At 36.2% G+C, this 14,537-nt stretch overlaps 1 protein-coding gene across 1 annotated transcript; it reads left to right on the forward strand.

Moving 5' to 3' along the window:
* The first annotated feature begins 1,687 nt into the window (after positions 1-1,687).
* LOC139867482 (ycf3-interacting protein 1, chloroplastic) lies at positions 1,688-4,144 on the forward strand. Its single transcript, XM_071855847.1, has 6 exons — positions 1,688-2,021; positions 2,101-2,145; positions 2,230-2,343; positions 3,162-3,242; positions 3,350-3,514; positions 3,920-4,144. The coding sequence occupies exons 1-6, from the start codon at positions 1,698-1,700 to the stop codon at positions 4,007-4,009; spliced, it is 819 nt and encodes a 272-aa protein (XP_071711948.1). The 5' UTR covers positions 1,688-1,697; the 3' UTR covers positions 4,010-4,144.
* Positions 4,145-14,537: the final 10,393 nt, after the last annotated feature.

The following is a 14,537-nucleotide window of genomic DNA, read 5'->3' on the forward strand; positions in this document are numbered from 1 at the left end:
CTGCAGACATGGGCATCAATAGTGTTAGTTGCCACTGAAAGGATTACCTATTCCATATTATCCATGCACACCTTTGCTAACATTTTTCTGTATTTGCTATTGTTATTCTTTTCCCATGAAAGGAGCTTTTAATTATATGTGTTCCATCTTCAAATCACCATTTATGTTTGCAGCATGTAAACAAAACATGTTTGTTATATGATTATTATTTATCTATTTGATGTATTTTTTGAGGGATATCAACCAAAATTTTTTTTTTTTCAAATGAATTATAACAATTTTCCCAATTTTTATTTATTTATTTTTATAAAATGTCTTCCCAAATTGCAAATTTTTTTCCGGATTGCGAATGGGCTTTCTTAACTTCTTCCAGTACTATTTTTAGGCCAATTGGAAGTCTCAATGGTGGAATGTAATCCATTTTAATTACATCATCCTTCGACTTTTTTAACAGATCAGCAAAAGGCACACTAGCATTTTGCCAAACTTTCACCCCATGATTCTTATTTAGATCCAGCATAACTGTTCCCAACATGATGTATCCCAGAATTATCAATAGCTATATTGGGTTGAAAATTCCCATTGAGACCACTAACATTTTTATTTTTTCCGGTAGGATCTTGTACAAACTTCACATGCTTGCTTAAATCTTGTTCATCTTTAGCAGGTTCTTTCAACATCTCAGAATCATTACAACTCAATTCAACTTGAACATTTTCAAAACTACCGTCATTTTGTACATAAATGCCCATATTCTTTAAAATATTATCACATACTGAAACCACATTCGGTATCACATGCCCAACAATTGGCTTGCGACCAGTTAAACTTGAATTAAATGTAACTGGAACGTGTATTTCCTCACTATTTTTCTCATCAACATCCATATTAGTATGTCTCGGTTCAATACCGATCTTGCCATCATCAACAATTTGAGGATTACAAACAGGAATTTCCACACCATTAATATCGATCATTTGTTTTTTTTCTCATTAGCAGCCTGCTCAATCAAATATATGCTTCATACGTAGCATTTACTTTGCTGGGTTTATGTATGATTACTAGAATTAGGGTTTGCCTATAAAAATAAATCCTAGGCCTTCATGAACCACACAACTTCATACGTAGCATTGACCCTGCTGAGTTTATGTACGATTACTACCATTCTTTCTTTAAGGTTATTAGGTCAGTCATCTTCTTGGCGGTAAACTACAAACCTTCTCATGATCCATCGACCGACGAATGTTGTCGATGGTAGACTTAACATTTAACCACCCAATCAATATTCTCATATCAATCTGCGTTATCCATAATTTACAAATCGGAGAGTTAAATCAGAAGATCCTTAAACCCGGCTTATTCGCAATCAAGGGTAAATTTTTCCTTGGAAACTACGTGCTTGATCGTTTTTTTTTTTTTTTTTTTTTTTTTTTTGTCCGTAGACTATTAAATTAAATTAAGTAAAAGGGGAGTACATTGTTTGGATTGTCGTGTAGGTTAAGGGGTTGTCTTTGCAGTTCTTTCAAACTACAGGGTGTGAATGAAGTTTCCTCCATTTTGGAAGATCAAAGTACAACCAACCAATTTCAATAGATTACAATAGACAACCCCATCAACGAAAAAAATTAAGCAACCAAGTATGCCATAAATCTTATGCAATTTCAGTATCCGTAATAGTAATAGTAATAGAATTATAAATGTCTTTGTTAAAACTTTCAACCCAATTATCGCTACCCCTTAACACCTTGTTATCTTCTTCATCTTCTCAATCCACCCACAACTTTTCAGTATCTTTTCCTAAACATTACTTGCACCACAGAATTATTATAAAAAGAACCAAACTTGTCAGTGTGGTTGTTTCTGCTAGCAATGAAGATACCAAAACTGAATTAAGTGTTGCAGCAGACCCAAATACCATAATTCAAGAAAAAGAAGAAGAAGATGATGATGATGATGTCGATGATGAATTTGAAGATGACCCAGATCCTCAAGACCTTGAATATGTCTCCCAAATCAAAAAAGTATGAATTTTTCACTCAAAATTCATTAAATCCATTTTAAGTTTACTATGGTTTTATGGATAATGCTTTGGTTATGTAGGTTTTGGAGCTTTTGAAGAAAAATAGGGACATGCTTTTTAGTGAGGTAAACCTCTTATATAATTAGTAATGGTGCTAAGCACTTTACATCTTTATTTGAATGATTTCATGATGGGAATTGAATATGTAGGTGAAATTGACTGTGATGATTGAGGATCCTAGAGAAGTAGAGAGAAAAAGACTAATTGGGATTGATGATGCTGATACTCCAACAAGAGAAGAATTGGCTGATATTTTACAAGAAGTTAGTCCCTTTTCTCAAACTCAAACTTAAACTTATGTGTGCCTTAGTCTTTGATAGTAACCAGATATGCATAGGATTCCTATTAATCCATATATGAATTGATTTCATATTTGTATAAAATAGAATAGATATTGTATAATAGGTAAAATAGATAGATATGTTATTGTATAAATATCGGTTATGAATATATGGAATGTCACGGATTAATTTCTATAACTACCATATGAATTCTATGCATGTATGTATTAATACATAATCCTATGCATATCCAGTTACTATCAGTCTTAAAAAAAGAACTACATTTTCCAAGACACCCTGAGCTGGTATGAAGTGTATCGGTTGGGGTTTACAGAATGTGAATTATATCTCAGAATTTAACTTTCATACATGTTAATAACTCTCTTTTGGCCAAAGTTATCTCGTTATCCGTAAACGAGCTTTATAAATTTCAGTGGCATGATCACACCTTCCTTTCCTTTGCAATTAGAGGTATCAAAAATGTTTTAAACAGATATTTTCATATTCCAACAGGTCAAAGTGTGTCACTAGTTAATTACTTTTGTTATTATGATTCCTGGGTTTATTGCGTGCACTAATTCAGAATAAAAATTCAAGTTTATATCTTTGTCGTTCAAAAAAAAATTTTTGGCCTCTTCTAGTTAAAAACTTTTTTGGCCTCTTCTAGTTTCTTGCTAGAGAGGTTCTCTTAACATATATATATATATCTTTGCCGGTTCAAAAATTATATAAAAAAAAAGTATAATCGACCTCATATATATGTTGGTATTAATGTTCATTCTGATTTTCCGTTTGTATAGGTATATGATGGAAAAATCCCGCGAGACCGTGCTGCTCTTCAGATGCTAGCTGAGGAAATGGTCCAATGGCCAAATTTAGAGGTACATTAATAATCTTCTGTGATTACTGTAAAAACTTGCAGTTCATCCAGATAACCACTTATATTGATTTATTTTTATTTTTATTGGTTATCCGTTGTGAAAAAAAGGTTGAAGCAACAAAAAAAGGCCCAAAGAAGTCGTTATACGCTAAGGCTACAGATACCGGAATTGATCCCCAAGTAGCGGCAAAAAGGCTTAACATTGACTGGGATTCGGCTGCAGAGATTGAGGAAGAGGATCGTAGTGATGAGACTGAAGTCCCTTCACTTGTGGTACTAATTCATCTCGATTTCATTACTTTTGTCAAAATGGGCGGGTCGGACATGCCGGGTAAGGGGTAGAAAATGAATGGTTTTGTATGGGTCCAAGAGTCTCTTTTAGGAAATAATTGTTAAATTAACCTTTATGATAATAAAATAATGTTTCCGACCCATTTTACCCCCTTTTTACCTGATATTATGTAACCCATTTCGTTTATTGGTATTACTCCAACTGATACTACTAACAAGTATTAAGGATAGAAACCTAATCTTAACGGGTCAAAATTCCTACTTATTCTGAAACTGTTACATTAGGATGGTGATCATCTATTCATTATTAATGTGAATTTTGTAAAATGAAAATGTATATGTATACAGTATTCGTAGGAGCACAAATAATCTGTTTGTTTGTTTCAGGGATATGGAGCACTGTACTTGGTGACTGCGTTTCCAGTTATCATTGGTATATCAGTTGTGTTGATTCTTTTCTATAATTCGCTTCAGTAAGAACATGACATTATTAGGTTAGTTAATGCATGCTTATCAATGATATTTGATGTGTATAGTTAAGTTGGAGAGATGGGGTTACGGTGCGTTGTTACAGTTTTACATTGATAGAGAATAAGAAGTCCGAGTCTTATAGACTATTACTCTGTCCATCCAAAGTAAATGGTTCATAATAAATTTTAACAATAGTTAATATTTTTTTTTTTTTTTTTTTGAAAAGCAAGATAATTTTATTGATAAGGAAATGATACAAAGAGGATTACAACATGAGTAACACTAATTTGAGCGAAACTCGAGAACCTATACTAGATATAAAGTAAGAAACTAACAAGATGTAGAATACCCTAATTTCGGAGCAGTATTATCAAACTTAACATCAATCACCATTACCCTTATCATCTGCTAATACATAAAAAGGATTGTTTGTTTCAATTCTATCTTTGGAATATGTCTTATTATTACCTTCACCATCAATGACCTTCCCTTTATCTCTTTTCCTTAAAACATTATGATTTCGACTTTTCTGGGACTCCACATTCCAATCTGTTTCCTCCACAGCAATATTGTCTTTAATACCATAATTATTCTTAACTGCATTTTGCTTGATACATTTTGCTTCTGTTGACTGCCATTGACTTTTATTATTATCAAAATTCAACTTATGAAATACCCTTCCTTTCTTACCAACAACTTTAGAGCCGTCCTCAACACTCTGGTTATTTAAATCAACTGTTTCACCATCATTGTTGACTTTCAAAGCGTCTTTTAACACTTGTGCAGATACTTCATCTTCTGTTTTAGGCCTAATTTTACAAGTATTAAAAGAGTGCCCAAACACTTTGCAATGAGTGCATAAAGGCGGTTTCCATTGATAAGTCACCTCAAGTTTACCCACTTTGGCTGGAAAAGAACCAATCACGGGATAGGAAAATTCGACAAAGCTAGGAAGGTCATCAGCTGCATTGACTTCAGTCAAAACTCTAGCAAAACCTAGTCTTCCACTTTTACTCAAACATCTCTCTGAAGTAACTTTGTCCATCAACATAGACCTACCAATACCACTAACAAGTTTACCTATACTTCTGCCACTCCATAGTTCAATGGGTATATTGTGAATGCAAATCCAAATTGGAACTTTTTCAGGTTCAATTTTTTCAAGCCAAACCCCAGATTCCCACTGATTCACGAAAAAAGGAACATTATTAACTAACCATGGACCACTCTCAAGAACCTCCTTCATACCCTTTTCATTTTTAAATTTGCATAAATAAAATCCTGCAGCTGTTTTGACGATTTCTTTAAGGTCATACATCCGCCACATTCTCCTTAGATGGGCATTAACAACCCTATAATCCATAGAAGTTCCAATAAAATACCCATATAATTGAAGAGAAAAGGCACTACCGCCCTTCTTAACCTCCTCAGCGGAGAAAACTACTCTCTTTTGACCATTAGACATTAAACTGATATAACTGATATATGTTTGATATATATCAGTTTTACCCTTATAGTCAACATAAGTTTGACTAATTCTGATCAAGAAGTCTAGGGTGTAGCATGGCTCGTTAAGGGCATTGGGTCTGTGCACAAAAACAAATGGCCTGGATCCTAATTTCGTTCCCAAACTTTTTCGTCTTGCGGCCAGATTTCGATTCTCTCATTTGTTGGGTATGAGACTATCTAACATAGGCCAGCCAAGGTTTCTTGAAACGACCACAACTCAAAATGTGAAAAACGACAAACTTTTTTCTTGGTACATTATTTACCCGGTGTGTAGATCTTTTTAACCAACATTCTGCTCAAAACTTTACCTCGGCAGGTACACATCTTACCCAGCGGGTATACTATTTTTGAATTCATTCTATACAAATCGACACCTGCTATGTGCCCCAAAATATAATTCACTCCTTTAAAATCCAAACCAACATTTACAATAAGTGTTCATATTCTTAAACAACCTTAAGTACATAACGACCCATTACAAAATAAAAGGTAATTTCGACCAATATACTCTGACTTAAAGACCGACATGTATCAAGACCATGACTTCACGGAATTAACTATCCCACCCCGAAAGCATCTACTAAAAGCACAACAATCTCGGATACATCAAGTCAAGCATATCCGCATCTCAAAGCATACAATCGCATCATCTAGGTAGTAGTGTAGCTTATCCACTCCCTTATCCACAAGCAATCCTATAAAAATATTAAATAACAACATTATAAGCAACGCTTAGTGAGAACAATAAATATATACATGTGTGCATAGCGTCAGTCACAATCAATCCATCATGAACATCATCGTACATCAACCAAGGACAAGCCGTGTCATCCCGAGACTTGGCCATATCATCATGATACAAACTCCCTTAGCATCCTGTATGCCGTATAACCAACATTGCTCCATAAGTGTCCCATACCGAACACTAATATAGAGACTTCCAACAACTGCATCCCAAATCCATGACCTCAAACATAACGGTTAACGTTAAGTAGGCAACCATTGTCCAGAGGACCATTTCCACAATCAACAAACCACGCGGGGCGTTAGAGGACCCCCCGCCTTCCCCATGCACATACAAATATATATCCATTGTACTCACCTTGGTTGAGGGATTATCCACAACAATTCACAATATGCAAAAACGTCCAAGCAATGTGCACACACGCACGCATGCACGCACGCACCCACACACATGATCTTTCAAGACCACTCAATCACATCTCTAAATATATTTTGACTAGTTTCAAGACTTATAACCATAAGTCTTCACAATTCACAAAATTCAATTTAACTAGTCTAGCTACTAAAACTCACTTGACCCACAAAACCCATTTTGACACTAAAACACAAGACTTATAATTTATAAGTTTTCTTAACTCATTATCAAATTCATCACATCTTTAACCTATATTTAAGATTTCTTAGTCAAACATAGTCAAAATAAGATTTTAAACTTTACCATACAAGTTGCTAACTAAAATCATCACTTTTACAAGTTCATCAACTTATCAACTTTCAATCCATATGAACCCTAACGACCTAAGGCTTAAATTCGAATTAGGGTTTAGATGTAATTAAAACTCCATTTTTAACACTAATAAAACCCTAAAAACACATAAAATCGGAATTAAAAGTAATAGAGCACATACCTAAATCTTGGGTTACCAAAAACCCCAAAACCCTCAATTTAGAGATGAATAAGGAAGACTCTTGTTCTTGTTCGCTAGTGTTAGGAAGTGTTAAAGAGGTTAATTATACTCAAAATTTGACTTGCATGAAAGAATTTTGGAGATATCTTTTTGATTCCCCAAAACCGCCACTTACCTCTCACCCTCACTCTTTCTTTTTAATTTCAACTCCAAGAAGCAGAATTAGACTAAGGGTGTGTTTGGTAGAGTAGCTTATGAGAGTTTATGAGAGCTTATAGGAGTTTGAGCTTATGATTTTAATAAGCTCCAAGTAATAAGCTTCGTTTGAGAGACATAAAAAGTAGAGCTTATGAAAAACATAAGCTCTAGAAAAATAAGCTACTTCTAGTAGCTTATGAAAAAAAGTAGAGCTTATGAACTAGAAAATAAGCTCCAGCTAGTTTACCAAACACTTATAAAAAATAATAAGCTCCAGCTACCAACTTTAAAAATAAGCTTCAGCTCCAGCTCTAGTCCATAAGCTCCAGCTCCAGCTCCCGCCAGTTTCATCCAAACACACCCTAAAAGACTGATTTTTGGAATACTTATAAACCCGTATTTTCACTTTGTACCCTTTCTAGCCTAAACCTTGCACCCAAGGTCCTTTTACAACATTTGACATGTTATTTAACACCAACCAATAATAAAATATATCTTATAAAAATGAAATGTTATAACTCTTCCTCACTTAAACTGGATCACGTCCACGTGATTCACGCCACCTTCCATAAGGAAGTTACATCAACACTAACTCTTTAAGCCCACACGCAACTCAAAACCGTCTTCATTGATTCTACTAAACTCTACAACATTTCAAAGCCATATTCTAACATGTTTATCTCACCCTTCAATCATAACAGTCGATCCTTACCGAACTTGAATTTACTAATTTTCTCTACCACATCTAACGGTACCTCATAGTCTTATCAACGAGGCATTATCAAAGACAGGAAACATGAAAGGCATCATGGGTGGATATTTAACACCCCGTCAAAAATCCCTTTAACGGAATGTTAACTCTGGTCCCAGTGCTTGGCTTGACTTCTACGTAACAGCAATATTCTACAGCGGAAGCAATTAATACCTGAGAATAAAACACGTAAAACGGATCAACAACAATGTTGAGTGAATCTACAGGTTTTAGGTAAACAATACAGTATGTTTAAGAAATACATTTCGAAAACGGTTATTAGTGGAAGACCACCAAGGTTCAATGTTAAAAGTTAGACAACTCCGTGTCCCATTTCAAAAGTTTGTTGACACTACCATGTCAAGTTTCAATCATTTGTAGACAATACCATGTCAAGTTTCAAATATTCGTAGACAATACCATGTCAAGTTTTATCTCATTTGTTCGTAAACCACAGTTTTAAATAACGTTGTATAGTATCTGAAAAACAGTTATCAGAAATATTGTTTAGTTTCCTTGACCACGAGATTTTACAAGTACAACTCCAAGTTGCGAAACGTTTGCATAATCTATGAGCACCTGAATACTAGCAATGACCCAAGTATAGAATCCACTATACCTGCCTTTACCTCATAAAAATGTTATACACTTGTACGAATGTATTATGTTCAAAGTAAATGCACCACAGTTAATATTGTAGGGTGAGGTTGTCAACCTAACGGATCCGTCCATCTAAATTGTGCCTACACCGATGGTATTTAAAGTATTCAAGCTAGAGGCTTTGTGTACAAACTCAATATGCATAAATATAGTACTCGTGCCAATAAAAAAGCATTTAAAAATGTAAATATAACAGCGTGTATTCTCATCCCTGAAAATATGTAAAAAGCGGGACTGTAGACTCACCTTTGAATAAAGCTCGGATTGAAAAGTGGACAATTTACTTGTACGGTTTATAGCCGAGTAATGCAACCTAAGTGTAGCGACCCCGACAAATCGTCAAGTGACGGCGTCGGCTACGTGGGTCCCATTACCTGATTATAAGTCTTTAAGATAACGTTTGACCAAAATATGTCGCCTTCATTTCAAAATAAAGATTGTTTCAAAGTTTACAAGAATTGTTCAACCAAAAGTTAAGTTACAAGGTTATAAGTACAAATGAAATCTAGGCGACACGGTTTAAAGTAAAGTCAAAAGACGCTCCCTGAAAAGCATGTATACTCGACATTCAATGCAAGTATCAAATAATGAGCGGAAGCATGTATCACATATCGTGCAAGACCTGAGAAAAACATAGAAATCTGTCAACGAAAACGTTGGTGAAATCATAGGTTTAGCAAGTAAATTGTATTGAACCACAAGGTTCTTTAAGAATTGTTCAACCAGAATCGTTCACATTCCAAAATAGTATTTGTATCACGAGCACCCAATTATCAAGGCTTAACCGAATCTTCCCTCTGAATTTTGAATTTAGTGTTAGAACTTACACTATACATTGTTGAAATTATATTTCATTCACTAACGGTAGCGAACCGTCTGAATGAGGGTTTGTTAAACCCGTATGGCCACACAACATAATTACACGCTTACACTTACACCCTGCAAGTGGAACTAATGATAATTGGATTGAGGACTTTTGTTCAAACTCGTATGCATCTTTGTATTCGTATTTGTTCACAATGTAAAAGCATGAAAAGTAAATAAGTATGAAATGTATGTGTTTCTCAGCCCACGATGTAAAGAATAAAAGTGATTGAAAAAGTGGGACTATGATCTCACCTTGAGTGCAAGAGTTAATAAAGTACTTCGACAAGTAAACGCGTGCAAAGACAAAGCTAGTCTTGACCTAAACATATAGGTTATATCAATAACGGTAAACACAAAACGGTCAAAGATGTTCAATTAGTCCTATGGCTCGTTAAGACTCGATCATAATAGCATGTGAATCAAATTGTCATGTTTCATGCAAGGTACAAGTATAAAAACATGTTAGAACGATTACACAATTATTTGGTTAAGTTTGATTAAAAGTCAACTTGGTCGGGTCAAAGTCAACAGAAAAGTCAACGGGGTCGGGTTGGGTATCCGACAATTTTTCTAAGTTATATAATCATATATGAGCATGTTGGCCAAGTTTCATGTTAATCGGAGGTCCGTAGCATAGCAAACATTTTTATGTCAAATGACCAAAGTAAACAGCCCGTTTTAGTACAATGGGACGGCGTCCCAATTGGCTAGACGGCGTCCCGGTTTTAAGATTGGGACGGCGTCCCGAGAAGCTAGACGGCGTCCCAGTTTTAAGTTTGGGACGGCGTCCCGAGAAGCTAGACGGCGTCCAGATCGTTTTCCAGGCCCTGTTTGCTGTATTTCCTAAGTGCACGAACCAAAACACAAACCAACACATTTCATGACCCGTAAACAATCAAGATATGTATCTTATATCATCGGAAAGCTCTTTCGACAAGGAACGCAACTAAGCACTTTTCATCAAGCAAAAACATCATATACTATAACCGAAATCCCGACAAGTGATCAATAGAGGTTTATTTTCAAGTTTCAAGTTTATCAATTGCAATTTAAGTTTCGGGAATCCAATTTATACATATGATATGCCGTTTTGAAGGTAATGAAACATGTAATACAACTAAACACTTATCAATAACATTAACAAGCATTCAACGCATCAAAAGTTCGTTTTAAGAGTTATCAACCCTAACCAAAAGTTCACAAAATCAATAATCGCGTTTATGAAGCTTCTTTAATCAATCTATACATCAAAATGAAGCTAATGATACTAGTAACACTTTTAAAACATGCACATTAACAATCTAATAACATTTGATCATCCAAAATCAAGGATTTAGCAAGTAATTTTCATAATGAACTAGTTACACCAAAAACAACAAATCGAGCATACAAATTACATACACGACATCACAATGAGCCATAGACACTAATTAACATACTTTTAAGTCAAGAACACAAATTCAAAGAAAACTAGTGTTTTAGAAATGTTACCCAAACGAGATGAGGTTGGTACCAAAATGAAGAGGATGAAGAGAGGATCACGAATATGTAATTTGTTTTGTTGTAAGCCTCCTAGATCGAATTTAGATGATGAATGATTGATAATTGGGTGTTTGTGTGTGTGTTCTTGCTAGAGAGAAAGAGAGAGAGAGGGAGATGGTTGAATGGTGGTGATTGGGGTGGACTAGGTGACCTAGTCAACTAGTTTGCCCCGTGTCAATTTTAGTCCCTCGAGTTTGTAGTCGGGTGCGGAAAATACCTAAACGGAATATTTTAAAACGCGTATTAAAATCCGATAACGAGAATATTTAGAATGTTAGCTAACGGAGGTTACGAATCTAGATACGAGGAATATTATCTAAAAAGAAAAAAAGACGGCGTTAAAAATAATTTAACGGAAAAAAATGCGGGATGTTACATTATCCACACCTCAAAAGAAATTTCGTCCCGAAATTTAGTTGGAAGTAGTAGTCGATATCTCTTACTCGAGACTTAGAGTAGTAACTCTACGAATGAGTGAAGGTACTTTCTTGGACATTCCACGAATCCGGATAGTCGGGGTGTTACGTTGTATTGGAGTTCGATTTCACGATCCATGATTTCAACCAGTTTTTCCATGAAGAGGAGTTTGTCATCAATAGTTGGTGCATCTAAAAGGATTGCACATTCCTGTTCCGCATGACACGTTTCTAAGTTTGTTACACGAAATGTAGGGTAAACGGAAACTTAATTGAGTCGGAAGTTCTAAACGGTAGGAAGCGGTTCCAATACGCCCCAAGGTTTCAAAAGGTTCGATATTGCGGATATAGCCTTTCTCGATTTCCCAAAATGGATTACACCTTTCCAAGGTGTGGTTTCTCAATATTATGCGGTTACACACTGGGATTTGTGAGGTTTTCATCTAAGTTTGGTATAACTCTTCTGGCGACTACGGGTCATCTCGAGCCCTTCTCGGACTTGAACGATCTCAATTGTTGTTTCCTGATGTAGTTCAGATTTCGGTGTTTGTTTGCCACATGCGTTGGTCCAACGAATAGGGGTATGACATTTGCGGTCATATAGGGTTTCGGAAGTGCGGCGTTAGTACAAGAACGGTAACTATCGTAGTATGAGGGATCAACTAAAAGCGACCATGCAAGTTTGAAACATGTCTTTCGAAGACGTAAATCGTTCGTTTGTTCGGTTCGTCTGTTTGTGGGAGATACACGGTACATGTGTCTAAGCGGGTTCCCAAGGTCTCTTGTAACGCTAGAAGTGAAACGAGTATTTCGATACAGGATAAATGACGAAGATACACCGTGTTGGAATAGAATCTCTTAAGATATGTTTGAACAAGTCAGTTAGGGTTCGAAAAATGTTCGTTAGGACTATCCACCCTCGTGGCGAATACTAATGTAATATGAGGAGTTTATCTATCCATGGAGAAATGTTACAAGGAGTTTCCTTAAACGGAAATGCGAGCGATGAGGATAGGAGTGAAATGAGGACTTTGAATAGGATGAGCTTACATCTCGAGGTTGCCATAACGTGCCTCTAGTTGTCAAAAGTTGAAGTCTGAAAGTGAAACGAGGTAGTACACGTAGTTGTATAGTTCGGGGTTGAATAATAGTTGACCGATTATCAGAAACACAAGGGCGTTAAGTCAAAGAAGAGTGAAGTATCGTTGGATTGTGTGTTATCTTAAATTCCAGTAATATCAGACGGTAATGGTGAAATATCAGAGGTATGTAGTGTGGTACGTGATGACGAGAAAATTGATCGGATCCACAATTTAGTATTCGACTTCTTCGTGCAAAATAACGAATTTAACTAGAAATGTTGGTGTGAAGAATCACGCTCAAGATTCGGGCACGTAGAGGTTTATAGTTTTTCCTTAGTGAGTTAACGAGTTTAAAAGTCGTGTAACACGAGAAAAGTCAGAAATGAATCTTCGGTAATAACAGACGAGATTTAAGATTTTACGAATACAAGTCTGAGTGGGGAGAGTTTCCTGATTACATGTGGCTTGATTTCGAGATTGATTGTAATGCCTTGACCATTAACATTATGGTCTAGAAAATTGGACTTCGTTCAACAGAAATTCTCACTCGGAGAATTTGGTATAAAGTTGCTCTTTTCTCAAAAGTTCGAGCGTAAGATGGTGATGTTGTTCGTTTTCCTTCTTTACTTAAATAAGTTAAGACGTCATCTATAAATACGATAACAGATTTGTCTAGATAAGTTGCATACGTGATTTAGGAGGTTCATGAATACGGACGTAGTCCTAAATAAATCAAACGGTACTAAGAGAGATTTACAACTAACGTTGCGAGTTCGGAAATGGCTTAGGAGACATCGTCTCACTTAACCCCCAATTGATGATAACCGGAACGGAGGTCGTTTTGGAATACACACGGGATTCATGCAAGAAATCATGAGGTCATGGATGCGAGGGAGAGGGTATCGGTTTTTCAACCGAAAATTACTCAGTTCACAATAATCTATACAAGATGATGGGGAAACAATTTTTTTTTTTTTTTTTTTTTTTTTTTTTTTTTTTTTAACGAATAGGTTTCGAGCTCCCTAGTTCTATAGGTGTCAAGTCAAAAGTCTTAACGTATATCCTCCAATAAAATTTATAGGCACACAATATTTTCCGTTGGTCACTTAAATCGTCTAAGTAGTATCTAGGGGAAAAAGTGGAATGTAAAGAGCACGAGTCAAAGACTTGTTTATAAAATGTCTAACGGTAACCGAATCGAATAAACATGAAACGTGAGAATTTCGAGAAGAAACATACCCGTGACTAGTCCATCGTCGTCTCGGGCATCCTAGGCGTTGATGTTGAAAGTTTAACGGCGTGCGTTGGGGTTGATTTTCTTATTTGGGCACGCACTCCTAAAATGACCCGGTTGGCCACATTCAAAACAAACACCCGTCTTGGGTGCATTGTGCTCCTTTTGGGCGACGGGAGCGGTATTCCTACAATCGTGGGCTACATGGCCACTTCTTTGACACTTCAAGCAAAATGGTTTGCCACATTCGCCTAAATGATGTTTGTAGCACTCGTTACAATACGGTAGGTGTCCGGTATAACCTTTCTTGCCGTTGGGGATGAAGGGCTTCTTGGCGAGGTTGTTGTAATTGCTTGATTGGGGGGCTTCCCATTTTCTTTTGCTGTCACCCGACTTATCCTCGGCTTTAGGTGCCGGCACTTCAATCTCGTCCACTGTTTCAATCAACTGACGGGCCATATTCAAAGCCTCTTGGTGGTTAGCGGGTTTGGATGACATTACTCCCTGTTTGATGCTCTTGGGGAGACCATCCATGTAAAGTTCAACCCTTAAAGATTCGGGGTTCACAAGATTTGGGCACATCAAAGCAAGTTCGGAGAATCGTTGATTATAGGCCTTAAGGT

This window comes from Rutidosis leptorrhynchoides, chromosome 9 (genome assembly GCF_046630445.1).
Source record: "Rutidosis leptorrhynchoides isolate AG116_Rl617_1_P2 chromosome 9, CSIRO_AGI_Rlap_v1, whole genome shotgun sequence".
NCBI classification, from domain to species: domain Eukaryota; kingdom Viridiplantae; phylum Streptophyta; class Magnoliopsida; order Asterales; family Asteraceae; genus Rutidosis; species Rutidosis leptorrhynchoides.

Coding starts and splice junctions, on each gene's coding strand:
- LOC139867482 (XM_071855847.1), top strand. CDS start 1,698: ATGTCTTTGTTAAAACTTTCAACCCAATTATCGCTACCCCTTAACACC. Junction 2,344..3,161: donor TGGCTGATATTTTACAAGAA/GTTAGTCCCTTT, acceptor CCGTTTGTATAG/GTATATGATGGAAAAATCCC. Junction 3,243..3,349: donor TCCAATGGCCAAATTTAGAG/GTACATTAATAA, acceptor TGTGAAAAAAAG/GTTGAAGCAACAAAAAAAGG.